At 49.3% G+C, this 27,450-nt stretch overlaps 5 protein-coding genes across 6 annotated transcripts; 3 read left to right on the top strand and 2 right to left on the bottom strand.

Annotated features, from left to right (window-relative positions):
- Nucleotides 1-319: 319 nt before the first annotated feature.
- On the top strand, nt 320-7,829 carry st14a (ST14 transmembrane serine protease matriptase a). The gene is made up of 19 exons (XM_085916925.1): nt 320-733; nt 2,196-2,355; nt 2,829-2,959; nt 3,044-3,114; nt 3,188-3,354; nt 3,428-3,463; nt 3,710-3,944; nt 4,170-4,312; nt 4,396-4,499; nt 4,745-4,857; nt 4,926-5,062; nt 5,180-5,284; nt 5,362-5,469; nt 5,545-5,661; nt 5,786-5,923; nt 6,049-6,232; nt 6,377-6,648; nt 6,754-6,890; nt 7,004-7,829. Exons 1-19 carry the CDS (start codon nt 692-694, stop codon nt 7,160-7,162), a joined length of 2,559 nt encoding a protein of 852 aa, XP_085773051.1. The 5' UTR covers nt 320-691; the 3' UTR covers nt 7,163-7,829.
- A 302-nt stretch (nt 7,830-8,131) lies between these two features.
- Nucleotides 8,132-13,818, top strand: dhx34 (DEAH (Asp-Glu-Ala-His) box polypeptide 34). Its single transcript, XM_085915961.1, has 16 exons — nt 8,132-9,261; nt 9,336-9,650; nt 9,796-10,053; nt 10,246-10,348; nt 10,450-10,667; nt 10,800-10,974; nt 11,043-11,236; nt 11,398-11,499; nt 11,577-11,843; nt 11,929-12,102; nt 12,180-12,282; nt 12,392-12,489; nt 12,580-12,831; nt 12,901-13,086; nt 13,192-13,336; nt 13,437-13,818. The coding sequence occupies exons 1-16, from the start codon at nt 8,575-8,577 to the stop codon at nt 13,577-13,579; spliced, it is 3,420 nt and encodes a 1,139-aa protein (XP_085772087.1). The 5' UTR covers nt 8,132-8,574; the 3' UTR covers nt 13,580-13,818.
- A 2,288-nt stretch (nt 13,819-16,106) lies between these two features.
- spred3 (sprouty related EVH1 domain containing 3) lies at nt 16,107-20,182 on the bottom strand. The gene is made up of 6 exons (XM_085915964.1): nt 19,989-20,182; nt 18,233-18,389; nt 17,743-17,911; nt 17,613-17,674; nt 17,357-17,509; nt 16,107-17,105 (listed from the first exon to the last, which is right to left on the bottom strand). Exons 1-6 carry the CDS (start codon nt 19,997-19,999, stop codon nt 16,107-16,109), a joined length of 1,551 nt encoding a protein of 516 aa, XP_085772090.1. The 5' UTR covers nt 20,000-20,182.
- A 136-nt stretch (nt 20,183-20,318) lies between these two features.
- nup88 (nucleoporin 88) lies at nt 20,319-26,049 on the top strand. 2 transcript variants are annotated; one of them, XM_085915962.1, is made up of 6 exons: nt 20,319-21,279; nt 21,738-22,175; nt 22,946-23,076; nt 23,148-24,224; nt 24,474-25,053; nt 25,276-26,049. In XM_085915962.1, exons 4-6 carry the CDS (start codon nt 23,275-23,277, stop codon nt 25,897-25,899), a joined length of 2,154 nt encoding a protein of 717 aa, XP_085772088.1. In that variant the 5' UTR covers nt 20,319-21,279; nt 21,738-22,175; nt 22,946-23,076; nt 23,148-23,274; the 3' UTR covers nt 25,900-26,049. The 2 variants fall into 2 exon arrangements, with proteins under 2 accessions (XP_085772088.1, XP_085772089.1); XM_085915963.1 differs by lacking the exons at nt 20,319-21,279; nt 21,738-22,175 and having other exon boundaries at nt 22,271-23,076.
- psmd8 (proteasome 26S subunit, non-ATPase 8) lies at nt 20,937-23,107 on the bottom strand. Its single transcript, XM_085915965.1, has 7 exons — nt 22,877-23,107; nt 22,428-22,500; nt 22,246-22,348; nt 21,988-22,153; nt 21,775-21,875; nt 21,437-21,548; nt 20,937-21,259 (listed from the first exon to the last, which is right to left on the bottom strand). The coding sequence occupies exons 1-7, from the start codon at nt 22,979-22,981 to the stop codon at nt 21,122-21,124; spliced, it is 798 nt and encodes a 265-aa protein (XP_085772091.1). The 5' UTR covers nt 22,982-23,107; the 3' UTR covers nt 20,937-21,121.
- Nucleotides 26,050-27,450: the final 1,401 nt, after the last annotated feature.

Genomic DNA, 27,450 nt, shown 5'->3' on the forward strand with positions numbered 1-27,450 from the left:
GATACCAAAATTAAAAAACCCCGCGGAAATTGAATCTAAATTTGGCTCATCTATCCGCCAATGAACGAGCTTAGCTGTCAGTTAACTCGTTACCTTATGTTCAACCGCGGCAAATCCGCACGAAAAAGTAGTCCCTGCGCGTTTTGAAATTTCACTTTACGAAATGTCGAAATTTAGCACCGTTCGTGTTCTTTTACGATGAACGTATGTTGTCAGTGGTGATTAGTTAGCTTTTTAGACGGGTTACTTTATTTTTAAAGGGGTTTTTTTTATATAAAGGTGGAGTTTCGTGAGTGACGTGCCAACAGGTGCGCGGCCAGGCCCGGCCACGCCCACAGAAACCTGCACTTTGCGGAAGACTTTTCCTCCTTCTGCTCTTTCGCTTCATTTCTTTTCCTTTGTAGGACACGACCTGTCGACCTATATTTCGGTGACATTTTGGGACATTTTATCAAACAACTTTTAAAAGGCCTTTACATCGATATCGCGACGTTTTAAGACGTTTTGACTTGAGTTTGTTGACCACTTTAGGAGGCTTCTGAGTTTGTTGACCACTTTAGGAGGCCTCGGAGATTGGAAAGTTTTTCAAAAAAGAAGACAAGGAGGAAGAGAAGAAGGACAAGCAGCAGCAACAACAACAGCGGCGGAAGCGGCTCAGGTGTTTTCATTTCTCCCTCTTCTTTGCACTTAAATGGACTACATGGACAGCGGTTTGAAGTACACCCCCAACCAGGTAAGAAGTGTAGTACTGGTTCGGTCCTCGTGTTCAATTCAATGAAATATGACATTGAACGCATCTCTTTCAGATAGAGCGATAGAAGACTATGCAACATAAGTATATGAATATAGATATATGTCATATACTAGGTATATCTTGTACATTATATTTAATAATACGTCGTAATGTCAATGGACTGTTTCACGTCAGCGTTGATTTAATTGGACATCTCCAGTATTCTCCAGCCAGCCAGCCATTTTCCCGGTTGTGATCAGTCTAGCATGGTGGCGGTTCAGATCCAATCCTAAATTCCTCCCGGTCGTCCACCCTGTCTGGACTTGTTTCAGGAGTCCTTTTACTATCTGTTAGAACCGGGATGCAGTCGTTCCATCAACAGAGTTGACTGAAAACAAAATGACAAATCAGAAATAGTAGCTGCTGTGAGATGTTCATCTTTGGGACAAAAGTTTATTTTTATTAGTTAGGAATGTGTTATTATAAAATATAGGATTTATTTGGTAGAATTGCTCGATTGTCATTTCCATTCAATTCAGTGTGGCAAGATTATCTAACATATTGGAGGCACTGCTGTATTTTGAGGTGTCAGCTTTATGTGTGTTAGTGAGAGATAGCAATGTGTTGTAACACGTCTCCGTGTTAGTTCATTCTGTTTTCAATTTTGCATCTGCCTCAATTAAGAGTCACCCCCGCCGGCCATGAATGTGCAGCTTGGCAACTCACCAAGATTTAAGCACCCAGCGTACGGTGTAAAAGTAGTGTGTGAGGGTTTCAGCTTGATCATGTGTTTCATTACAATAACAAACATGGAGCCAAATTGGACCCATGTTGCACGTAGTCATTCGATTGAGTCGCCGGGCTCATCGGCAAACTTCCAGCCGGCCCGTGTCATTGTGTTGTTGTGCTCTTCAGCTTCTCAGCAGGTTTGACAGGATTTCTTCCTCCTCCCTCTGTCCCCGCTCCTCCTCTTCCTCCTTCCTCACGTCAATTCACCAAGTGGTGGTGACTCACGCTTAAAAGTTAGCGTTTGAGTTTATAACTGAGCAGTGAAACTGTTTGCTATCGGTGCGAGTGGCGCTAGGAAAGTCAAATTATTTGATTTCCCAGTGACGTTGCACATTTGGTGTCTTTGCACAGGCTACGTTTGCAGGTCACTAGAGAGACAAAAACATTCCTCGAAGACGCAAGCAGGGACTTGCTGTCACTGTATTTTCACTTGAACATCGCTCGGGAGGTGCTTTTAAGTGTAAACACAGAAACTGATTTTATAGCCACAATTGAGGTTGTGATGTTACGCTAGCGACTATAAATAGCTTCCGCTCGTCTTCTGCTAACCAAAACAGCAGCACCTAGCGAGGCACAGTCTGCTCAGTGAATTATGACTGCATGTCCAGACATAATAAATGTTATCTTTCTTGTAAGTTCCACATGATTTGAAGTGTTTGTGTGTGTCTTCTAGAACAAGGAATGGGACACCACTGTCCAGTTCCTGCCGGCGTCGGACAACAAGAAGCTGGAGAAGAAAAAAGGTCCGGGGAAAGTGGGAGCCGTGATCGGAGTGCTGATCTTATGCGCCGTCATAGCGCTGATGGCCGGCCTGCTGATCTGGCACTTCCACTGTAAGCGCATACCCATTTTTCCAATGTACACAACACATGCTCAAATGAAAAAATAAAATGCATCAATAATTACGCTGTGATATCTTTGGCGGGCTAGAACGATCTATTTTCTCAGTCTTCTGTAAATGCTCTGCTGTGTTTGCGAAACAAACGTTAAAAGCGAGAAAGAATCAACAGAAATAAAAGTCGACATCACAGAGAGCGTTCCTCGCTTTGTTTTCCCTCGGTCCCCGGGTGTCTTCCGCTGAGCTGCTTTTGATGAAGTGGCAGAAAGTTGCGCTCGTCTTCTTCTTCGTGTATTCTTGATGCTCTTTTATGAAGGAGGCATCAGCCTTGACACGGCGCAATCCGTGGGGGCTTTCAAGGCGTATCAGAAAGAAGAAGGAAAACAAAAAAGTCACGCTAAGACATCAAGGGCTGAAAAAGATGAAAACGTTTGCATACTTTCCATATTTTGGTTTTTGTCCCGGCAGTCCGCCAAAACGTCCGCGTCAAGAAGATGTACAGCGGCTCCATGCGCATCACCAATCAGGCGTTCGAGGAGGCCTACGAAAACGCCAACAGCTCCGAGTTCTTGGCACTGGCCGCGCAGGTCAAGACGCAGGTGCGGCCGCGACCGGCGCCACCGTGAGGACATTTGTGTCTTTGCATCTCCTCTTCCCTGACACTCGTCCTCCATCTTTTACAGCTCAAAACGCTCTACAGCAAGAGCCCACAGCTAGCCAAATACTACGTGGGCTCAACGGTTCAAGCTTTCAGGTACAAAGTGTCGCGATGATGTCGTTATGCCCCCCGTGTTAGCACTCACGTTTCATTTCCATCTCTCTTTTAGCGAAGGCAGCGTCATCGCTTACTATATCTCCGAGTTCAGCGTTCCCAGCGGCCAGGAGGCGGCGGTGGACGGCGCCATGTCCGCCATGGACAAACTGGTGGACAAAGAGCAGCGCAGCATCTACAGGCCGGGCAACTCTTTGCTCTTGGAAGATGTCGTGTCATCGGGTACGACGAGTCACCAAAAAAAAAGCTCGCAATCTTGTCATGTCGATTAACTGCCAGTGTTTGTGTTTTACAGAGCTTGATTCTCGGTTATTTTCTATGGAATTCAGCAGTAAGTAATCTTCCTCTTTGATTCCTTACCAGTTTAATGTATGATGTCAGCAAATGGAAAAATATGTTCAAGTTTGATCCAATCCCCATATTTGTTATATTATATTTCCTCCTATACATATAGTTCAGGACTATGTACGCAAACCTATTGAGCGCCTCTTTGACAAATCAAGTTGTGATGTTTGAATGCCTCTGAATATATTTTGTTGCAAATTATGTAACCCGGACTGCCCGTCTGACCTCTCAGGATTCTTGAAGTTTAACGAGCACACCAGGACCAACCTCATGAGGCACATCAGGTCGCCCGGCTTCCCCGACAGCCCGTACCCGCCAAACTCTTTCATCCAGTGGCAGTTGCGGGCCGATCCCAATTACGTGATCGAGCTGAAGTTTGACACCATGAACCTGGAGGAGAACTGCGACAACGACTTTGTCAAGATCTACGACTCCCTGGTCGCCATCGAAGCCAACGTCTTGCAGGAGTGAGTCATACTTGAAGTCGCAGCGCTCGAGAATGACACAGTTGTGTGTGGGCGACCCCTGCTGGTTATGTGGCAAAGCCACACTTCAGGGTCAGGGCTAATGAGCCACATGACATGTTGGACAGTAGCAAAAAACTCAAATAGTTCGATTGGAGAAAGTCATTTTCAAGGATTTGAGTGGAGTTGTTTTCTTTTTTAATGATGGACATTCCATTCTGTCTGTAGGATGTGCGGCTACTACTCACCCAGCGAGCCCCTGACCTTCGTGTCCTCCGGCAACGTGATGCTGATCACCATGGCGACCGACCAAGAAAAGAACTACCCGGGTTTCCAAGCACAAGTGTCGCAAGTGCGACGTGGTAGCAAAGGTAGGAAGATATGCACAGACATAAACACACTTGGAGGTGAAATGTCATGGTTTTTCCTGATGGTTTTTTTTTTTTTTAAATAGGCACAAGATGTGGCGGCCACTTGACCGGAGAAGTAGGTCATTTTAGTTCTCCCAACTTCCCAAATTACTACCCGCCTCGCACAACTTGCCAGTGGACCATCACGGTGAGGAGTAGACACTATATTCTTAAAATCAATATTTATTTATGAGTCTCACTGTGATTCAGATAATATTTTTAAAACGTCAGGAAAGTTTGCACTCCAATACTGTAGGTGGCGGTAGTGAACAGATGCACCAGTTGGTGAAGCTGTGCCATTGGCGGGGCTGATAATAATAATGAATGTTCAGAAGTTGACTTGTAGCTTGTTAGCGTAGCATTACTAACCCCGGCAGTCTGTTCATCTCTCAGGTTCCTGATGGGAAGTCGGTGAAGGTGACCTTCAAAACGTTCTTCATCTTAGAACCGGGCCAGGAAGAAAAGAAGGGTTGCCGCAAGGACTATGTGGAGATCAACGGCAAGAAGTAAGTCCTGGTGCACATGAACCAAAATCCAGCCCATCTGATGTCTATTGTTGTTGTTGTTTTTTTAGGTTTTGTGGGGATAAGGTTGAAAATGAGCTCACGGAGACTAGCCGTACCAACAAAATGACAATCAAGTTTTTCTCCGACGGATCCTACGTGGACATAGGCTTCAACGCTACATACGAGGCAGTCGACATAGCCGACCGTAAGCAGCGATGATAGTCATATCGAAAACTGGGCTTTCACCCCAGATTTAAAAATGAGCCAACGTAAATAAAAAATGAACGACATTGTGATCATTTTAAGACGATGTGCTTCGCAGCTTGCCCCAAGCAGTTCCAGTGCAAGAGCCAGCGCTGCATCAAATCGGAACTCCGATGCGACGGCTGGAACGACTGCGGCGACATGAGCGACGAGTCGGACTGCAGTAAGGCGTTTCGTCCTCGGCTGACCGTCGGGCTCGCCAGCTAGGGTGTTCTAATCATTGCTTGTTTCTTCGTCCAGCGTGCAGCTCGAGTCAAATCCACTGCGACAACGGGCTGTGCAAGCCCATGTTCTGGAGCTGTGACAGCGTCGACGACTGCGGCGACGGCACCGACGAGCGGAACTGCGGTATGACTCGGTAAAATCGTGCTTTCTGGCCACTTGATAATAATTTGGAAGAAATTACGCTCGCTGTCCCAACAGGCACGTGTTCTAAAGGACAGCTCGCCTGCGCAAACGGCAAATGCGTCTCGGAGAAGAGTCGCTGCGACGGGAGAAACGACTGCGGCGACGGTTCCGATGAGCTCGACTGTGGACGAGGTAATATCAGATCGGGACACCCCGAGCTTGGGTAGAAGTTAGCTTCACTTCTTCATTGCATTTGTTGCCGCCCAACTCCTCAATCGCTGTTTATGTGTGTGTGTGTGTGTGTGTGTGTGTGTAGGTTCTGGTTCTGATTCTGGTTCTGTGGCCTGCACTGACCTCACATACAAATGCAAGAACAACAAATGCATCAGCAAAGTCAACCCGGAATGCGACGACACCCAAGACTGCGAGGACGGCTCGGACGAGGACAACTGCAGTACGTGTTTTGGTTTCAATTTGTGTTGCATTTGCATGTCATTTTGTGTACACGTGTGTTTTATTTTATTTTCTCTTTGTTTTGTTTTGTTTTTTTGGCACACCTATCCTACGTCGCTTTGGCAGATTGCGGACGCAGCAAGTTCAAGTCGTCGCGTATCGTCGGCGGCCAGGACGCGGTGTCGGGAGAGTTCCCGTGGCAAGTCAGCCTGCACGTCAAACGTTTCGGACACGTGTGTGGCGCCAGCCTCATCAGCTCCCGCTGGCTGGTCACCGCCGCCCATTGCGTCCAAGACGACGCTAAGACCAGGTAGAGTTCGCCTTGGCTTGCTTGGCTGGACACAACTGTGATAAGGGTCTGCTGAGCCAACTCGTTTGTGGGAGCCGACTAAACTTTTCCCACTCCTGCCGTACGTCATCTACTAAGAATGAAAGGAAATCTTCTTCCAAACAGGTTTTCCCAACCGGGCACCTGGGAGGCCTACATGGGTCTCCACTCGCAGCGCAACATCAGCAAGTCGGTGGTGAAGAGAACCTTGAAGAAGATCATTCCGCATCCTAACTACAACGACTACACCTTTGACAACGACATCGCTCTGATGGAGCTGGACTCTCCCGTGACGTACAGCGACTACATCCAGCCCGTCTGCCTGCCCGCCGCGCAGCACCAGTTCCCCGTCGGGAACGTCGTCTGGATCACTGGCTGGGGCGCCACTCGGGAGGGAGGTGAGTTTTCCCGTAAAGCGTCCACTTTGGCGAGATTGGGCGCCGTGTCGGAGGCTCCCACCATTTTGATGCTTCCCATCTCAAACGGGTCTTCCGCTCGTTCAGGATTCGCAGCCACCGTGTTGCAAAAAGCGCAGGTGCGCTCTATTAACCACACGGTGTGTGACTCGCTCATGGGTGGTCAGCTGACCACCAGGATGATGTGTGCCGGCGTTCTGAGCGGAGGCGTCGACGCTTGTCAGGTAATTGTTCCTGCCTATCATTTCTGATTTAGGTTGGGCAAACTAGGCCAGATTCAGCCAACTTTTTTCTTGTTGTTGTTGTAAAATTCAAATTTGAACTACGTCTACGTCAGGGAGACTCCGGGGGCCCGCTCTCCATTCAGTCGGGCGTCCGCATGTTCCTGGGCGGTGTGGTCAGCTGGGGCGACGGCTGCGCTCGTCGCAACAAGCCGGGCATCTACACGACGGTCACCAAATTTCGCGGCTGGATCAATGAGAAGACGGGCGTGTAGAAGAAAAAAGGCCGCACCGCACGGAGGGAGGGCCATGGACATGTATATGGACTGAGACTCACAGTGTCTGCGGTGTGGAATGTTGACGTCCCAGAAGAAGAAGCATGCGATGCTGAAAGACCACTGTGATTTTATTATTCTTGTCTTAATAAATTGTAAATATTTTTTTTTCTTGTGGTTTTATTTTGATGTTTTGCATATTAGAAATGAGATGACTTCTATTGTTAACATGTGAAATAATGATCCTTTTGTTTCATTGCAATTGTCTTGTTGCTGTATTTCCTCACAAACTTCAACAACTGTCAAATCAAATCCATCCATCCTACCTCTTATCTAAGTGTAGTGTATACCAGAATTTATGATGTCATTGTTTATATACTTACAGTTCCAATCAACATGTAAATAATACCGTAAAACAAAACGTTAGTTGACAGTCTGGATAAAAATGTCTCTCCTTAGCTTCTTTCAAAGCTTGCATTAACAGAGTTCCCTGAATGTATTATCATAGCTTTTAAATATTTTCTGCGCTGTATATTATTTTTTTCCTGAGATATCGATGTTTATTTTGCTTACTTTAATGGTGTATGACACACACACACACACACACACATTTTTTTTTAATTCATGGTCTGGACGGTTTGTCTTAAATAAAATATTTCTCATATAATCCCTGGTTTCATTCAAAATTTTTCTGAAAGATGGGAGTAAACTATGAGATTTAAGGTTTATTACTGGCCTAGTAAGTAAAATTAGTAAAGTAAATCTATGTATGGCACCCCTGGGTCATAAATACAATCTTGTGCCATCTAACTGCGCTCGTAATCACGCCAAAACTTCAATATTTTTGGTCGCATTTTCCTTCTAAAGTGACTGCTGTAATTGCACGTTTCTTTCGTTCTTTTTATTTTAAAATTTTTACAGTTATGCCAGACAATCGTGATTTTTTTCCAAGGAAGTAATCCAAGCAAGAACAACCTTTCAGACTGTGTTCTCTGCCGGACAATTTTAGAAGCGGACCGGAAGTTGTTCCGTTGGTCATTTCCTTCCGCCCGGACTTCAAACAATTTCGACTTTCTCTACCGTAAGAATTTGATGTTTTCACGCTTCCTTTTGAGATATCTTGAACGTAGATGTTAAAATGGGTTCGTTTTCATCAAATGTGTTTAAAATGCAGAGGGTATTGTTAATTGCTGATGGTGATGTTTCTTATTTATGTGAGGTTGAAGCATAGCCACTGTTTTATACAATCTTCCGGTTTAACTAGAGAATAACAATACAATGTGCTATTTTTTGGCCGCAAGTTAAAGTATTGCAGAAAAAACATTGTAGGAATATGTTTATGAAGAGCAAATTTAGGCAGTGCAGATAGTCTAAGGTGCACTGGCGGGAAATAAGGGACTGAAACTGGGACCATGGATATAGATGGGAGGCCCTACAATCGGACTTGGGACTGGGACAGTCCATACTGCCGGGCCCAGCTGGACGAAATTTTCTTCCGTCAGAACGACTATATCCAAGCTGGCAGCCAAGAACACAAAGACTTCTGGGCCTTTTTCGACCGCTTCCAGAGGTTCAAGTTGAAGAAGGACATGTGTGGACATGGTTCGAGCTTCGATGAGGGCAGTCAGTCAGACCAAACGGGGTCTTTAGACCTCCCTAAGGAATATGACGCCCGGTACCGCATCAATGTGTCCCTGGTTACAAGAGACATCGAGGAGCGTCTGGGGCGATCCCACCCCGGTCACGGCAGGCGCGACTCTTCGGGTCCAAACGCTCAAGTAATCTCGGACTTCCGTCTGTCCTTGCTGCACTACCTGGACTTCAGCCAGCGGCAGAGCTTCGGCAAACTGGCCAAGCTGCAGCGCGACCAGAAGAACCTGCCCATCTTCCAGTACCGAGACCGCATCGTGGACATGGTCAAGAAACACTCGGTTGTCGTGGTGGCAGGAGATACCGGCTGTGGCAAGTCCACTCAGGTGCCCCAGTATCTCCTCTCGGCCGGGTTCACGCAGATAGCCTGCACCCAACCCCGACGTATCGCCTGCATTTCCCTGGCCAAGAGGGTCAGCTTTGAGAGTCTGAACCAGTATGGCTCAAAGGTTTGTGTTCGACTGCATCCTCTACCTTGAAGACATCTATGACTTACTCCCAACACGCAACCGTGTTTCCACAGGTGGGCTACCAGATCCGCTTTGAGACCACGCGCACCCTCGCCACTAAGCTCATCTTCCTGACCGAGGGTCTCCTGCTGAGACAGATCCAGCAGGACAAGATGCTGGAGCAGTACCAAGTGCTGATCGTAGACGAGGTGCACGAGCGCCACCTGCACGGCGACTTCCTGTTGGGCGTGCTGCGCTCTCTGCTGGCCGACCGACCCGCCGACCTGCGGCTCATCCTCATGTCCGCCACCATCAACATCAAGCTGTTCTCGGACTACTTCGGCGGCGCTCCCGTGCTGCAGGTGCCGGGCAGGCTCTTCCCCATACAAGTAAGCAAGGCGGACGTTCAAGAATGTTTTGGTCTCAAATAGCAGAAAATAGGCAAAAAAACATCTCCCCCCTGTAAATTATCCATATATCCATAGAAAGTGAAAGGTTCACAATGAAATGTTCAAATGTGCGTCCATCCTTCAGGTGATCTACCAGCCCATCCCCCCTGAAGAACAGGCGTCGTCCCGCATGGAGAAGCTGGAGCCCCGGCCGTACCTGCGCATCCTGCAGACCATCGACCAGCGCTACCCGCCGGAGGAGCGCGGCGACCTGCTGATCTTCCTGAGCGGCGTGGCTGAGATCGGCGCCATCCAGGAGGCGTGTCAGGTGTACGCCACGCACACACGCCGCTGGATTGTGCTGCCGCTGCACAGCACGCTCTCGCTGGCCCAGCAGGACAAGGTACCCACACCATCTTTGAGACTTTTTGTCAATGGCCAACCAATATGGAATTTTTTTAGGCTGATTCCAATATTTAGCAGACTATCAATATGTACGGCCTAATTAAAAAAAAAATATATATATATAATGAATAAAATGAATATATAATATATATTAATACCTATACAAGGAATAACTGTGTTACTGGTGTAGGTGTTTGACATCGCGCCTCCTGGTGTAAGGAAGTGCATCATTTCCACCAACATCGCAGAGACCTCCGTCACCATAGATGGCGTACGCTTTGTCGTCGACTCGGGTAGGCAGAAGTACTCACACTCGAGTGAAAGAAGACTGGTTGTAGAAGTACCGATTCAAGTAAAATTAAAATGACTCCTTATTTGTGATTATTTTTCACAGGCAAGGTGAAGGAGATGAGTTTTGACCCCAAGGCCAAGATGCAGCGTCTTCAGGAGTTCTGGATCAGCCGAGCCAGCTCGGAGCAGAGGAAAGGCCGCGCCGGTCGCACGGGTCCCGGCGTGTGCTACCGCCTTTACGCAGAGTCTGACTACGATGCCTTCGCCTCCTACCCCGTGCCTGAAATCCACCGAGTGGCGCTGGACTCCCTGGTTCTGCAGGTGTGTTCACTCTCCAGTAAACTTCCTGTTTTCACCTTTCAAATGGAGTGGCCTCCTTTGGAAGACATTGGAATTACACCTCCAATCCATGTACCTGCTGTTTATTCCAAGTGTGTTTGTTTCCCCCCGCAGATGAAGAGCATGGGACTCGGAGATCCGCTTTCATTTGTCTTCATCGATCCCCCGCCGGCCGCTAGCATCCAGACCGCCATTACCTACCTCAAGGAGCAGGGGGCGCTGGACCAACACTGCGAGCTGACCACCATTGGGAGCGTGCTGGCCCAGCTTCCCGTTGACGTCGTCATCGGTAGCAACATCTCATCTTTAGGCCGAACCCGTGGACTCCCACTAAAGCATTTTGTTGTGTTCGCCCAGGCAAGATGCTGGTGCTGGGCTCCTTGTTCAACCTGGTGGAACCCGTGCTGACGGTAGCCGCCGCGCTCAGCGTCCAGTCGCCGTTCCTGCGCAGCTCGCAGCACAACCCCGACTGCGCCACCGCTCGCCAGCCGCTGCACTGCAACCAGGGGGACCCCTTCACGCTGCTCAACACCTTCAACGCCTGGGTGCAGGTCAGCAGATGGGCAAAAGGGAAATTTACTGCTTGGGTGTACCTAATTTGGATGAGATGAGATTTTCACATGAGCCAGGGCAGCCTCTCACGTCTTTTGCCACTCCACGGCCGCGCCTGATGAACTGCTCTCATCGTGCCGTTTGTTTTGGATGTCCACAGGTAAAGGGCGAGAGAGGCGGCGGTTCCAGGAAGTGGTGCCGTCGGCGAGGCCTGGAGGAGCAGCGGCTCTACGAGATGGTCAACCTGCGCAGACAATTTAAGGTAAGATCATGCTTACCTACAACTTTACGGAACTATATTTGCTCGCCGTTGAAGTCACGGCTCGGTGTGGCGAACAGGAGCTGCTGAAGAGCCACAGCCTGTTGGAGGCGGAGGCCGACGGCGACAAAGGCGGCGACCGGCAGCAGCGGCGTGCGCATTTGACGGAGAGGAGGAAGCTCCATCAGATGAAGAGAGAGCACGAGCAGCAGGAGGGCACCAAACGCAAAGTCCTCAAAATGGAAGAGGGCCAGGAAGGGGAATTCTCCTCCGGATCCGACACGGAGCAAGCGGGGCGAGGACGGAGCAGGAAGAAGGACAAGAATGGAGCTCAGGTGGACATCCAGGTAACAGCTCTCCACTAAGGCTTAATTAGGAAGAAGAAATTTGGCTTAAAGTCCAGACGTTAATTGCTTGCTTTTCCTCCACCAGGAAGTGAAATTCAAACTGCGCCACAACGTGTCGGAGCTGCAAGACGCCGTCGGCGCCAGCCAGGATTTGTCATCCCGCCAGCAAGCTCTGCTCAAGCTTCTTCTCTGCCGGGGTCTTTACCCTCAGCTGGCTCTGCCCGACGAGCACAACGGCACCCGCAAAGACACCGAGCAGGTCGGGATCTCCTCTCAAACCGCCATCTTGTTTATCGTGAGCCATCGCGAACGTTGCTGGCGGACCGTTCCTTTCAGGTGTTCCACACCAAGAATAAGCAGGGAATCGTCATCCATCCCACCAGTGTGTTTGCCAGCGACCCCGAGGTGCTACACGTGCGGGACGACATCCGCGATACGGGTAAGCCTTGTTTTATAAATTGCTAAATAGGTCGGTTCCATTTCCAGTTCTATGATTGTGTAATTCTAAACGAAACTGATGACTGACTTTGCGTGCGCCGACAAAAAAGGACGGGAAAGCGGCAAACATCAGCTGCTGGCCTTCGTCACCTTGCTGGAGACCAACAGACCCTATTTGTCCAACTGTGTGCGTGTTCCTGCACTGCAGGTGAGTTCTCACTCTCGCCACGAAAATAATTTTGTGAGGATTTAATCATCGTTAGCGATGTGACAGGATGAGAGAAAATTGCGTCCGCAGGCTCTGCTGCTGGTGGCCAACTCTCTGGACAGCAATGCCGACTGCTCCCGTCTGGTGGTGGACGGTTGGTTGGAGCTGCAGGTGAAGGTCCCCGATGAAGCTCTCAAGGCCTTGTCCACGGCGCTCACCCTCCGGGCCGAGTGGGAGCGCCTCCTGCAGGCCCAGTTGGGCCAGAGTCCCACCGCCGAGGTGTCCCACAAAGCCACTCAGAAGCTAAGCGAGCGCTTGGTTCGCTTCTTGCTTTACACCGAGGTACGGTCATCTCTGCAAATGGGCAAATTGGATGGTTTTCCCAGCATCGTTTGCCGTTGTCGTCTTTAGATCAACTACAGCCTGCAGCGTCTCTCCGCCCTCCACATTCAGAACCTGTACGTCGGACCCCAGGCCGAGTCTGAGCTTTCCGACGGCGCCGGTCTCACGCCGCTGTTTCCGGGCACCGAGTCCAAGCCGGACCCGATCAAGGGAGGACTGCGCCTCACCAACTTTTTCACCTACAACTGCCTGACCGTAAGTTTTGTTCAGTCTGATTCGGTTTTCATGCATTCATTTCGACAAAAATAGCGCTTTGTCATCTGGCGTGAATGAAAATATTTTGTTTCCACTCCTGGTCAGGATTCCAGGGACCTGTACAGCGAGTGCCTGCGTACTTTCTGGAACTGTCCCAACTGCGAGCTCTACATGCCGCTGACGCCGCTGGAGCGAATGCAGCACGAGACCTCCTGCAGGCCGGCAGGGGAACAACAAGAGCAGGATGAAGGTGGGGGGCACTGCCTTGTTTTATTAAAGTAAATAAAGGCTTTTCTCTTTTTTTTTCTGTCCCTGTTTTTGAAATCCGTTTTGTTATTTTTTTTCTTTAGGGGAGGATGTCGTAAAGCCAATCTCGGCGTTCTCCGCCAGTCTGTGCCGAGTCTACCACTGCGACGTTTGCAACCAGGACTTGACGCTGACGTCCACCGAGATCCTCAAGCACAAAAGGCAACACATGTACTCCGCTAAGTAACATCCCGCTTTGGTCGAGGTAAAGAAATGAACTTCAAGTCAAAGGAAGGAGTGTTTTAAAATATAGAGTGAGGGTTTAATAATGATACAAACCCACGATATGTAACACCTCAAAGCAGCACATTGGCACAAAGTCAGAAGTAAGACAGCACGGAAGATAAAAACCTGCCTCGAGGGAGAGGGGAAAAAAAAAAAAAAAAAGAATCCGAATAAATATCGCAATAAATAAATAATAACAGGTCATATCTCATTAATTACTTTGAAACTCAGAATCATAAATACATTTGGAAATATGCACATTGGCAGAAATGAAACAAGGTAAACAGTACTGAATATACAGAGTTACTCAGGTAAATCATAAGGTATTGATTACTCAAATCAAAAGGCACATTTATTAAGATGTAAGAACGGGCGGGGGGGGCCTGCCGGTGTGTGTGGACGGGAACGCCATCGGCGCGTGTGAAGCGGAAGTAACAAACGCGTGTGTGCGCGCGGGTGCACGATGGCTTCTTTTTACGGCTTTGGTCCATCTGCGTCTTCAAGTCGGCCAGTGGACGTGTGTGTGTGTGCGTGTGTGTGGGGAGGGGGGGGGGAAGGTTGGGGAAAATGGCAGTTTACTTTCCTGGAGCAATCTGTTGTGGTGTTGAGTTGATTCCCAACTGTGTCATGGCGGGTCTCAACTAATTCCACTTGAACGGAAATATTTCTATTTTGGTCGAGAGAGAGAGAACTTTGCGGAACCATCTCTGTTGTCATTTTCAAAACTTGGCAGCTGCAGAGGAGATCAAATAAGGGAAAAAAAATGCACAATATTTACGTGACTCTTTCAGGGCGGGGGTTCACAAATTTGGGGACTCAAAGTTTGCTCGCATTATATTCCATCGTCATTGTCCACTTTTCAGTACTGCTTGGCAAAAACATGGCGAGAATGTAAATCTCAATACGGCGGAAAAATATTAATTCATTACACTGAGTTAATTATTTCATGATTTTATACTTTGCAGAAATCAATTCTGATCGTATTTTCTTGTTTACTAGTGAATCTATAGATATTTAACTTTTTTTTTTAAATTGACTTACATAAGTCATTATAATAAACAAACTTTAATCTAATATTCCGGTTTATTGACATGCACCTGTATATGAGAGGAGAGAAATAAGGGAGAAAATTTGGCTCTAAAGTTATGTCGCTCAGCTACAGGGGAAGTGAAACTTAAATTTTTCACGGCCTTGCACTCATTGGGAAAAAAAACCATCTCTCAAGTAGATCTGTTACCTATCGTCTTTTATGTGAGCAAACAAATAATTGCTTTGGTGCCATCTTGGCGCCAAAACAATGATATTAAAGTGAATTTTCATTTGGACAAAAGTAGCGTTTTGCCGCCATCTTATAGGAAGGGCTCTGTCCTTCTCTGTCGGAAGGCTGGCTAGAATTTTTGTGCCATTTTTGTTTCGCGGTGTGCCGTGAGATTGTCGTGCCTTCTGCGGGCCTCTTCCGATTGCTCACGATAACACGACAGTCTGCGCTGACCTCACTTATTTCCGAACGTGACGTACAAAAATACTCTTTGAATACATTGTTCATTGCACTTTTTTTTCCTCAATTTTTCGGGTGGAGGTATTGACACATTAGTAGGGTTTTTCCTTTGGGACGGGGTGGTGAGGTTATTTTAACACGTGTTCCTTATCGTTGGCATTGCAACTTTCCCCTTACTAATAATTGTCCTCATGCATTTGTTGACATTTTCTCCAAGGCTCGCGCCCTCGTATTTATTATTTATTTTTCCCGCCGTGAGGTAAATTCGGAGGTAAAGGGCGACGTCTTAGGTGTACTACAGGAGCTAACACCAAACCCCTGGAGGACCTCCTGGGAGTTTATGTGTGCCTTTGGGGTGGGGGGGGGGGGGGGGGCTACTCATTGTGACACGTAATAAAATAGACCAATTACATCCACTCCCCGACTTATGAACAATTTGAGCTCTTCTGTAAAAATGAAAAAGAAAAATTTCAAGTCAGAGTCTGGAGTTGCGCAACTCCAGTGTATCGAGATTTTTGTTTGGCGGCGTGCCATGAGATTTTGTAGTATAATAAAATATGTGCCTTGGCATGATAAAGGTTGAAAACCCAGGCTCGACAATCAATTTAAAAAAAAATAAAAAATCTAAATATTATGACCAGCAAAATATGAGTCACCTCTCACTTGTTCATAAGTTGGGGAGTGTCCAAAAAATGTTTTTCCCTCTTGACGGACATTTCGAAACCTTAACGCACCCTCGTTCTTGCGTTAAGTCTCGGGGTTCGCCGACTGAGCGTCGGCGTAGATCCGCAATGAAAGGCTCCATGAAAGGTGGTCTGAGTGCGATGCACCCCCAGTACAAGAAGGCCCCCCGGGTTGAAAAGAGAAAGAGCGGAATGCAGCGGAAGGCTTTGGGGACGGGGGGTGGCTCGGGAGGTTCGGCTCACGTCGAGGGGACGACCCCCTACCTACCACCCACCCCCCCCCATCGCATCCCGCCTCACATCCGGTCTCATCGGACCGCCTTGTGCTTTCCCCCGCAGCAGCCGCACCTCTCGCCGCAACGCAGGCAGGCGCGCAAAGGCAGGTAGCAGCACATGCAGGGCACGAAGAGCGACAGGGCCACCAGAGCCAGCCAGCGAGCGCAACACAGGGGGTGCGGGTGGCCCCCCATGGAGTCCTCGCACGAGCACGGCTCCCAGAACTCGCCCTCGGAGTCCGACATGCAGTGGTAGAGCAGGCTCTCGGCGCACCAGACGCAGGTCCACTGGCGCAGGCAGTGCAGGGCCGGGTCGGGGGCGTCCCTGCAGCGGCCCCGACCGTTCTCCGAGGCGCTGAACACAGAGCGGCAGTACACGCAGCGGGACGAGCACGACGACGACGCCTGCGGGCACGGGCTGTCGTCGTCCGGGGAGATGGCGCCCGGGTCCCCGCAGGCGCCGCCCCTCTTCCGAGTCCGCGAGCGGGGCGTGGCCAGGGAGGTGTGGATGCAGCAGGGCGAGGGGGAGCCTTTGCCGGTCTCCTGGGGGGAGCCGGCCCCTGAGGACACGCCCGACACAGCGTTGGGGATGGACACGCTGGTGGGCGAAGGCGAGGACAGACGCTGGGCCGCCTTGCTGTCCAGACTCACTGTGACGTCGCAGCCCGCCGTCCCCAACCCGGACATCTCCTTCTCAAAACGGACCACGCACAGCTCCGACTTGTCCTGGAGGCTCCCCCCGCTACCTACGACCACTCCCCCGGTCAGCCCCCCGACCATAGTCCTGGTGGCTCCGGCTCGTCGATAGTCCTCGTATCCTCGGGACCCCCACAGGTCCTTGCAGGGATCCACGCTGCGCAGGTCGCCCTCCTCCAGCAGGGAAATGGTGGGCGAGAGGGGGGACAGAGGCGACGAGGCCGGCGGGCCCGCGGGAGGGGACGGTGGCGCCGGAGGCGGGGGCGGTGGCGGTGACGGGGGATTCAAGGCGCTGGTCATTTGCGAGAGCTGGTATTGCCCCGGCCTGGCGTGGATCTGCAGAGAGGGTGTCGAGTTACGGAGTCAGGAAGGCAACAGCCCGCCGCTAGCACGTCTCAATCGGCATCGCATTTCACTTGAGTAGAGGTCACTTTCATCTTGGTTTCACTTCCTGCACGGCCGCAACCAACGCAGCACTTTCAGGTGTAAAGTTACCCCACTTTACCCACTGCCTGCCCTGAACCTACTTAGATCCTTTTTTTTTTTTTGCTTGGCGTTTGACCCTCCCAAATGGAACCGCATCCTACCTGAGCCGGCGTCTGCGTGGTTCCGCCGGACGTAAAAGCAAACTCGTCGGCCCGCACGAAGCAGGTGGAGGATGACTCGCTGGTCACGATGGTGATGGGCTTGGGTAGCATCTCCTTCCTGCTGTTTGACGACGACTCGCTACCTGTATGGGACTGACAGAGGTCACGCATCATTGCGTGATTCCACCAAATATTGACGGCGTCCCATAGTCCTGTCGCAGGACGTAATCCGGAAGCAAAACAAAAAAACACTCACAGCTTGTCCGTCGTCCTCGGTGTCCGCCTCCTCCGGCGTTGATGACGAGGGCGAGTCTGAGCCTAAAATGCATCAGAGTGACTTTTCTTTGAATACTAGAGACTAAAGCTTAGCGGGGGTGCACGCCCACCTCGGTCCAGCTTGTCGATGATTGCCTGCAGACCCTTCTCGAAGGAGATGGCGTCTGCGGGACTCTGGAAGGTCAGACCAAACTTGCGCTCGTCCACCCGCCAGTGATGAAAGATGGGATTCACCTTGTTGTAGACCAGCCCCCTTTGCACAGAACACTCCAGCACCGGCTAAACACACACACACACAAACAAGCAAGTGATCTCAACATGTCTGTGGAGTTTCTCGTTCATGCAGGTCTCTCTGTAATTTGCAAAGAGTGGAAACATCTGCAAGGACCTGCTGTCGACCATCACTCTCATCCAGATGCTCCTGCTGAAATAACATGACTCCAGCTCCAGATGTCGCCACTAGGCCACGCCCCTTTTTGTATTTATAGTCATTTCAATTCATAACCTTAGACAACCAGTTGGCCTCCATTCCAAACTTTTTGCATGCAAATATTCCAAGCCCAGCCCAAAATGAGAAAATCCTCTTGTAATTGTGCTCACCGCTCGGTCCCGCAGCCTTTCCCCGCGGATGACGTACTCTCTCCGCTTGTGGCTTCGCCCCTTGCATATCACCACGTGACTGAGGCCGCCCCCGCCAAGGGGCACCCAGCCGCCGCTGGAGTCGTCACGTGTCATCACCACGGCTCGAACACGCACGCTGGAGGAGGCGGGAAAAGACAACGTGAGATGCTTGGTGAGAGCGTGACCACGGTCGAATAATTAAAAAAAAAAAAAAAAACATTTTTTTGGTGTGCACGCTCGGGAAGACAAGTAAAGCCACCCAACAGTTGCCCGTGCAATGCTTGACGGGAACACGCCGCCAATTTAAAAATAAAATAAAATCTGAACAAATAATGCAGGAATTTTAATACCCGGGCCGCCTTTTCTTTTCAATTTGGCCCTTAAATGTGATGAGGGCTGGCTAGACTTGTCTCTCCGACTTTACGGCAAGTCTCAGCTCTTTCAGACTTAATTGCCATGACATAGTGATGCCACCAACATCTTGACAATTGCTAATTATACATGCTAATTTATTACGTTGTCCGAGCGATCCATTTTCAACAAAGCAGGTATACTCGGATGTCCTGTTTTAGCTGCCAAAGAGAATTTGAGTATGTAGTCCACCACTTTGCATATAACCAAAACATTTATGTATAATAAATCTGATATTGATGCAGAATAATTGGTTTAAAAAAAAAAACATAGGACAAAGTCCTTGAATAAAATCACGATTCACAATCGTATTATTGGGCGGGTCAATATCAGACTATTGTTCTAAATGGTTCAGCCCAATGTAGCCTATTATACGTGAAATTTCATAATGAACTATGGAGTCCATTGCTATAGCGCGTATGAATGAATGATTCCGAACACAGGCCGTGCATATATGCGACGTTCAGGTGCCAAGTAAGAAAATGGGAAAAATCACAAGGGGGAAGAATAAGCGTTTCCCCAGCTACACATCAATGAACGCCGTGTGCGCGCGCACGGGGTTTTTTTTTTTTTTCGTCAGAAAACATCGCGATAATTCCATCAGACGACGCTTTCCCCCCTTCCCTCCTCCCTCCCTTCCTTTCTCCCTCCTCTTTTCCATCCCGCCCCTGCCCCTGCAAGCCATTAAGAAGACATATATGTTGTTTTTTTATGAATGGAGCAAAAAGCAAGGCGAGGTTGCTGCTGGTTTTTTTTTTTTTTTTTTTTGGAATAAGAAAAGGCGCGATGGGGAGAAGGAGAGATCATGATGAGGATGTGCGGTGGGGGGAGGGAAGAAAGGGGAGGGGGGGAAATCACATTTCATTCATAAAGTTTGGCTTTAAAAAATCATAATGAAAGGCTGAGACACGTTGATAAGAAAAAAAATCACGACGCCTCTCGCCTTGAATGGCGCGACGCTCCCTCCCTCCCTCCTCCTCATCCTCCCCTCCTGGAAAGACAAACTCGCTATTTTTGCTGTTTTCTTTTTGCCTCCTTCCTTTTATCCTTCCTTTCTATCACGTCGAGCCACGTAGTTGTTCACCTTGTCGTTGTGATTTCTTTTGCCTGCTAGTGCTGCATGCATGTCCCTTTTCATTCATGTATAGATGACGTGTTAATGAACATGTAGGCGGCTTTCGGAACACCAAATAATAGGAAGAATGCATCGGCAGACATGAATGCACGTAGCTTTGCTTGTTTGCTGTTGTTTTTAGTCATAATGATGATCCTAATTTCCCTTTAAAAAAAAATCACATCGCGCTCTTCATTCCGGGGGACTTACTCGCCCTCCATGGCTCGCCGTTGCCCGCTCGCCGGAGCCCACCGCGGGCTCTCCTCTCGCTGTGCTCAGCCTCCTCGCAGCAAACACACGCCGATGGGGCTCACATCGTCCCCGCATCCGCTCGCTCACCTCCCCGCAGTCGGCCTCTTCTCCGCCGGGGCCTCCTCGACGTCGTCTCGGCCGATCAGGACAGGCTGGAGGTTGCAGCAGCCATTTTCCGCTGGCAGCATCCTCCCTCCCTCCCTCCCTCCCTCCCTCGGTCCCTTCCTCCCTCCCTCCCTCCCTCCCTCCCTCCTTTCGTCCTCTCTCTCTCTCTCCCGCGCTACCTGCTGCACATCCGCACTAATCATTGACAGGCTCGTGCACGCGGCGCGGCCATGTGAGGCACAGTGGGATGGCTACGCGTGGAGCGGGCGTGCGTGCGCGCGCGACGGGATGATGAGGAGAGCGAAGGCAACAGCACCATGGACAGCGCCGTCCATTCACACAAGACTAAGGTGGGGATTTGGACAAAAGTAGGTATACGGTGTGGGATCCTTCCTCCCCTCAAATGCTCTTTTGATTCATGCTTTTTTTCTTTCTGTAATACCTGCTCTTTATTCATGTGTCTATGCTTCCTTTACTTTCAAGCATCGTAGCAGTGCTTTTTTTCTGACATTCTCTTTTTCCTCCTTTCTTCATTTCATGTTTTCCTTGACTAATTTATGTGTCTTTAAATTGCTTTTCCCCCCACTTTTCTGTCTTCTTTGTTGGTTGTATCCTACTTTCCTCACTTAGACCCGCTTTGCATCCTTAAACCTTTCCTGTGTTTGGAATGACACTTTTTATTGATGAATCCTTCAAAATATTTTGGTGGACAGAACAAGCATTTTTCCAGCATTTGACGTATTTTATTTCTGCAGTAAAAATGAAGAGGTGTGGCATTAAGAGGCAAGTAAAACCAGCAAGTTTGATTTTTTTTCTCTCTTTTTAATGAAGTTAATTACAATAAGGAGGGGTTCTGTTTGAATTTTACAAGACAGACAACATCAGGTGTCATTGTAAAAAGACAATAAACGTCAGTAAGTTTGGGGTAAAAAAAAAAAAAAAAAAGGCAATAACAATCTGAACGTATTACACTTTGTCCTGTTTGCTCAAACGATCATCTCCAGTTGCCTGGCGTACTCGATGACCTGCTGCGCCAACTCCGTGGACGGGATGCTGACCTCCTCCGTGCGCTGCTGCTGACTGCTGAACGAGTAGCAACCGGCCGCGTTCAAGGTCCAGCCGCGCTAAAGGACAATGACAGAAGGTTCAGTTCCCAGAAAATTGACATCAGAGAATGGAATCAAGTCAGTTGGCCGATCTGTGCGCGCGTGAGCGTCGCGCTGTGAGTTGGGTTGACATCAGTTCCTGGTGACTGTGCATATTTATTAATTTTTTTGCACAGTAAAAAAAAGCACAGGTACCTTTTTGGCGTACTCTGTCATCTTTTTTGATGACGTGAAGAAAAGCACGCGTGTGGCCTCGGTAAATTGAATTTGCTCGTAGGCTTTCTCGATGCAGCCGGCGATCTCGTCCCTGCATGGAAAAAAAAACAACGCTTTTTCGTTTTTGTCGTCATGTCCGTGGCACAGTGGTACCTTGACTTAAGAGTGCAATTTGTTCTGAAAAACCTTTTAAAAAAAAAAAAAATAATGAATTTGAAAAAAAAAAAAAATGCTTTTTAACTGACTCAAGGTACCTCTGTCTTTGTTTTCTCCTCTTTAGAGTGAAACAAATGAGAAGAAAGCGCGGCTTTCCTTACCGAATGGTGTCGAGCAGGATGTCGATAAAGAAGGTATAGCTCTCTGCCGGAATGTTGCCTTTGGCCAGGAACACCTTGTTGTAGCTTCCCTCCATTAAGTACTAGAAAAGACAGCAAGAGACCAACGTCATTATTGAGAGGGCCCATCCAATATAGATCATTTCTGCCGATTATTTAAGAAAACATACAGTGAATCAAATCATTCCATCTTACCTGCTCTAAGGACACAGGATGCCTGATATACACGTTGGTCTGAATGTCACGTGCACTAAGCCGTTCCAGCTCCGTGTGGAACTCGGACACACGGTTCTGCGAGAGCAGGAAGAGCAGGTTGAGTCCCAAAATCTGGTGCATGTAGGCCGCTTCCGGTAGCTCCTCCCTAGACAGCAAATCAATAGGAGGTAGGTGTCAGTCATCTTCATCATTGAAAACATTGATTTTAGAATTAAAAACAAAAATGGAAAGCATTACTTGTAGTCAAAGTAGTAGCACTTGAGCTGGGCCATGTATCTCTCAAAAGAGGGGATGTCTTTTTTCAGGATACTCCACAAGGCTCCAATTTCGAGAACATCACCTGGGGGGGAATAATGACATGATCAGGATAAATCTTAATTTATAATAATTACAGGTATAAATCATAAGAAAATACTCACGAGCTAAAATAAGCTGCTGCTTGGTGAACGTGGAGCCGCTTGTGGGTAGAAAGTTCAGTTCTAGTAATGACACCTGTAAAAATATAAACATGGATATGCCACCATTGCTAAATACAGTTAATAGGGAAAATTAATCAACAAATGCTTGAATTTGAAAAATCATCGGACAATACGAGAAACGTATACACGAACGTCAACTAGATATTACACACATTTGGCAAACATTTGAACCCTAACAACAACACTTTGTGTACGTTTTATACATATCCTTGCGAAATGACGTATCAAATAAATACCACTTGGCACGTTTTAATTAAGTCAAGCCTCAACATATCCCAGCTAGCAAGCTTAGCCTTCCGATAGCTCACGACACGTAAAAAAAAAAAAACAGTCGTTACAGGTTCCACTCCAAGTATTTAAAAATAACAGTCCTAATCGCAGAGCTGTACCTTGAGTTTAGTGAGTAGTTCGCCACATTTACTAAGATTGGGGCTTTTCTTGTTCCACTCTGCTTTAAGCGTATCATACAGCCCCGCTGTCTCCCTCAACGCCATGGTGATTCTGCAAATTACAGTACGACACCGGCCGACGGAATGCGGCAGACGTGTGTCGTAAAACTACCAAGAGCTTCCCACAAGCAACGTTTCAGGTATCAAAACAGGCGTCGATTTGTCCGCCATATTGGATGTGGGAAAGTGACCTTATATGACGTTTTGGCAGATCTGACACATCAAATATGGCGGCGCTGACGCATCTCAGCACCCGAGCAATCTGATAGTGGAGCTATATCTATGTACGTCCTATATGTATGAAGCTCCGCCCCTTTCTGCTTTGAAAACTTATCAAGATGGCGGCGTTCGGTACGGACCGCTGGCTCAACAGTTTGGCAAACCACGATATTTTCAAGAAAGTACGTGACGGGTTGGACTCGGAGCCCAAGACTTCAGAGCGAGCGCTCGCTAAGAACCTCACCTTTTGTCTGGGGGCCGATTTTTTCTTATGGGACGACGTGGAGCGCGTCTTTTACACGACCAACCTACGCCAGTTGAACGTCGCGGAGGAGCACGGCGGGAGCTTCCAGACGCTGCTGTGCATCAACCCGCCTCGCTTCCCTGTGTGCCAGCTTCTCCTCAGCCCCACGCATGGCCACGTCGCGCTGGTGGGCCAGCGTGGCGCCACGGTGCTGGAGCTCCCGCAACGATGGGGCAAGAGGTCAGAGTTCGAGGGCGGAAGCAGCCGTGTCAACTGCAGGACTACCCCGGTGGCCGAACGCTTCTTTACCAGCTCGCCGTCAGTGAGTCTGCGCCAGGCGGCCTGGTACCCGAGCGACACCGGGGAGCCGATGCTAGTGCTGCTGACGTCGGACAACACCATCCGCTTTTATGGCTTGCGGGCCCCTCTGGCCCCTGTCAAAGTGGTGCAGGTGTCTGATGACGACGGCGGCAACCTCCGCGCAACTGCCCGCTCCTATGCGGCCTCGCTGGGAGAGATCGCCGTGGCCTTCGACTTTGGCCCGGTGACCCACGTCAGGGAAAGGCCCGTCTACCCGCTCTACATCCTCTACGAGAACGGCGAGACCTACCTGTGCCACACCAGCCAGACGAATAGGGTGAGCGTGAGCAAGCGCGTCGGCCCCCTGCCCATGTACCCGGCGGCCGAGGACAACTACGGCTACGACGCCTGCGCGATCCTCTGCCTGCCGTGCGTGCCCAGCATCCTGGTCATCGCCACGGAGACGGGCAAGCTGTACCACTGCGTGGTGCTGGAGTCTGAGGATGACGATGACACGGTGCCCAGGTGAGGACAATCGGCTTGCGATGGGATGGAGCATTCCTGGATAAAGGGCTGGAAAGTTTCGGCTGGTTTTCCATGGCATGTAACCCTCCCCCAAAAACGTTCTTTCTAATCATCGGTCAGGTCTAACTTCTATTTTCTCATTTCGTGATTGATTCCCATTGGGTTCCCAAAATACCGGTTAATTCCTTCAATTGAGTAAATTTGCATCGATTTCAAATTGAAAATCGCTGTGGTTTTTTCCAATTGTAGGTGGATAGCAGGCGGGGTGCCGGCCCTCTACGTGTTTGAGTGCGTGGAGCTGGAACTCACCCTGAGGGTAGCGCCGGGTGACAACGCCGAGGAAGAGTCGGACTTTTCCTGCCCCATCCGACTCCACCGGGACGCGCTGTGCCCGCGGCGCTACCACTGCACCCACGAGGCGGGCGTGCACAGCGTGGGCCTCATCTGGCTGGACAAGCTGCAGACCTTCCTGCACGCGGGCGACGACGACAAGGACGGCCTGCCCGAGCTGGCGGCCGAGCGCCGTTGCGCCGTTGAACACATCGTGTGCACGCGGCCCCTGGCCAGCAGCCGCCCGGCGCCGGTGCAGGGCTTCCTCATCGTGGCGGACCTGGCGCTGGGCGCCACCATGATCTGCGTCAGCGCATCCTACGAGTGCATCCTGCTGCCGTTGCTGAGCTCCGTACGGGCGCCCTCGCCTCCGCTGCTGTGCACACAGTCCAACCCGGGCTCGGGCAGCTCGCCCCTACGGGGCCTGGCGGGGAGCTCCTTTGAGCAGCACGTCCGCAACATCCTGGCGAGGAGCTCCGCCAACCCACTACTGCTCAAGGCAAGTCTTTAGTTGAGGTGGTGCATGGCCCTTTCTCTTCTCAGCAAACAATTAAAAAAATAATAATTGATATGGGAGCTCCCTCTAGTGGTGTAAAAGAATAACATTGCAAATTTGCACTTTGTATTGCATTTTATTGCTGGTCATGGCTTACTGTCCTTGATGCCAAACGTTTGACAACCACAAGTGTTCTGTGACTGATTGACATTTTTCTTCTTTCAGGCCGGCGATGGGGAGCCGTCACCACAGGAACGCCTTCAACTCCTGAGCCGAGCCACGCAGGTGTTCCGTGAGGAGTACATCCTGAAGCAGGACATGGCGCGCGAGGAGCTCCAGAAGCGCGTCAAGCTGCTGCGAGGCCAGCGGGCCAAGCAGCTGGAGGAGATGGCCCAGTGCCGAGAGGAGCGCCGGAGCCTGCGCGAGACGGCCGAGCGGCTGGCGGACAAGTACGAGGACGCCAAGTACCGGCAGGAGGCCTTGGCCGAGCGCATCAAGCGCACGCTGGCCGGCCAGCAGAGCCGCCTGCCCATCCTGTCCAACAGCGAGAAGGACATGCGCAAGGAGCTACAGGCCATGAGCGAGCAACTGCGCCACCTGGACATCTGCATCAAGCAGGTGAAAATGAAGATGGAGTACCAGAAGACACAGGTGGACAAGGATGCGCCCTTGGCTGCCGGCGAAGCCCCCGGCCGGGCCTCCATCTTGCTGAGCGGCCCGCAGAAGAAGGTGGTGCAAGACGTGCTTCGAGAGGAAGGCCAGCAGATCGTGGACATGATGAAGAGAGTCAAGGAGATGTCATGCCTCATCGCCATGAGGAGCTCTGATTTGTATTTGGACCTCAAGTGAGACGGGGCCGACGTCACCGACTCAACTTTTGACAGCGCCCTATTTTCTAATGCCGCAACATTTTGGAAGCGTCTTTCAAATGGTTGGATATGTTATATGTCGGATGAAATATGTCGAATAAAAATTTTTCTAAGTTCTGAGTTTTCAAAAGTCAGTCTGCTTTATTGTCAATTTCTTCACGTTAAGACACACAAAGAGATCGAAATTACGACCGTCCCACGGATATGTCGGATATGTTAGATGATTAGATGGACGATGAGATGGATAAATAATTTTATCCGTGTTGTGTTATTTTTTTGTCCAGTAGGGGTCACTTGCATCCCACATTCCTCTCATCACGATTTCCCAGGCAGCAAGGAATTCCCTATTAGTCATGTGCATTCCAGTCCTTAAGTGAACAGAATCTTTAGGATCTGTTCACTCAAAAGATTCGTTCAATTGAATCGTTCAACAAATCGTTCCGCACACACACACTGATCCTTTTTTTTTGTTTTTTTTGTTTGATAAATCAAATAATCAAAAATTATGGTCAAAGCTTCACGGAAAGTGAAAAGTGCCACACCCAAACAACCCCCCACTTTCTGATTGGCTGTTTGATCTGTGACGTCACAAGGACACTCCATTAGGTACACCGCCATTTTCAGGTGTACCTAATCACAGGCCACTTCATTAGGGAAAAATCATGGTCAAAGTGTAAACGAAAGTGAAAAGTGCCACACCCAAACAACCCCCCACTTTCTGATTGGCTGTTTGATCTGTGACGTCACAAGGACACTCCATTAGGTACACCGCCATTTTCAGGTGTACCTAATCACAGGCCACTTCATTAGGGAAAAATCATGGTCAAAGTGTAAACGAAAGTGAAAAGTGCCACACCCAAACAACCCCCCACTTTCTGATTGGCTGTTTGATCTGTGACGTCACAAGGACACTCCATTAGGTACACCGCCATTTTCAGGTGTACCTAATCACAGGCCACTTCATTAGGGAAAAATCATGGTCAAAATTTAAATGAAAGTGAAAAGTGCCACACCCAAACAACCCCCCACTTTCTGATTGGCTGTTTGATCTGTGACGTCACAAGGACACTCCATTAGGTACACCGCCATTTTCAGGTGTACCTAATCACAGGCCACTTCATTAGGGAAAAATCATGGTCAAAATTTAAACGAAAGTGAAAAGTGCCACACCCAAACAACCCCCCACTTTCTGATTGGCTGTTTGATCTGTGACGTCACAAGGACACTCCATTAGGTACACCGCCATTTTCAGGTGTACCTAATCACAGGCCACTTCATTAGGGAAAAATCATGGTCAAAATTTAAACGAAAGTGAAAAGTGCCACACCCAAACAACCCCCCACTTTCTGATTGGCTGTTTGATCTGTGACGTCACAAGGACACTCCATTAGGTACACCGCCATTTTCAGGTGTACCTAATCACAGGCCACTTCATTAGGGAAAAATCATGGTCAAAATTTAAACGAAAGTGAAAAGTGCCACACCCAAACAACCCCCCACTTTCTGATTGGCTGTTTGATCTGTGACGTCA

Source organism: Syngnathus leptorhynchus, chromosome 7 (genome assembly GCF_054491065.1).
Source record: "Syngnathus leptorhynchus isolate UIUO chromosome 7, UIUO_Slep, whole genome shotgun sequence".
Classification (NCBI taxonomy): domain Eukaryota; kingdom Metazoa; phylum Chordata; class Actinopteri; order Syngnathiformes; family Syngnathidae; genus Syngnathus; species Syngnathus leptorhynchus.

Bases quoted from the DNA above. Each gene is read 5' to 3' on its own strand.
- spred3 (XM_085915964.1), bottom strand. The intron at 17,510-17,612 runs GTGAGTGTTTTT...GACCTCTGTCAG, and splicing joins CCGAGGACGACGGACAAGCT to TCCCATACAGGTAGCGAGTC. The intron at 17,106-17,356 runs GTAGGATGCGGT...CCCTCTCTGCAG, and splicing joins CCACGCAGACGCCGGCTCAG to ATCCACGCCAGGCCGGGGCA.
- dhx34 (XM_085915961.1), top strand. From the start codon at position 8,575: ATGGATATAGATGGGAGGCCCTACAATCGGACTTGGGACTGGGACAGT. The intron at 10,975-11,042 runs GTAGCAACATCT...GTGTTCGCCCAG, and splicing joins TCCCGTTGACGTCGTCATCG to GCAAGATGCTGGTGCTGGGC. The intron at 11,500-11,576 runs GTAAGATCATGC...TGTGGCGAACAG, and splicing joins ACCTGCGCAGACAATTTAAG to GAGCTGCTGAAGAGCCACAG.
- st14a (XM_085916925.1), top strand. From the start codon at position 692: ATGGACTACATGGACAGCGGTTTGAAGTACACCCCCAACCAG. The intron at 3,355-3,427 runs GTACGACGAGTC...TGTGTTTTACAG, and splicing joins GGAAGATGTCGTGTCATCGG to AGCTTGATTCTCGGTTATTT. The intron at 3,945-4,169 runs GTGAGTCATACT...TTCTGTCTGTAG, and splicing joins GAAGCCAACGTCTTGCAGGA to GATGTGCGGCTACTACTCAC.
- psmd8 (XM_085915965.1), bottom strand. From the start codon at position 22,981: ATGGCGTTGAGGGAGACAGCGGGGCTGTATGATACGCTTAAAGCAGAG. The intron at 22,154-22,245 runs GTAATGCTTTCC...TTTGCTGTCTAG, and splicing joins TGCTACTACTTTGACTACAA to GGAGGAGCTACCGGAAGCGG. The intron at 21,876-21,987 runs GTAAGATGGAAT...TGTCTTTTCTAG, and splicing joins ATCCTGTGTCCTTAGAGCAG to TACTTAATGGAGGGAAGCTA.
- nup88 (XM_085915962.1), top strand. From the start codon at position 23,275: ATGGCGGCGTTCGGTACGGACCGCTGGCTCAACAGTTTGGCAAACCAC. The intron at 24,225-24,473 runs GTGAGGACAATC...TTCCAATTGTAG, and splicing joins GACGATGACACGGTGCCCAG to GTGGATAGCAGGCGGGGTGC. The intron at 25,054-25,275 runs GCAAGTCTTTAG...TTCTTCTTTCAG, and splicing joins CCAACCCACTACTGCTCAAG to GCCGGCGATGGGGAGCCGTC.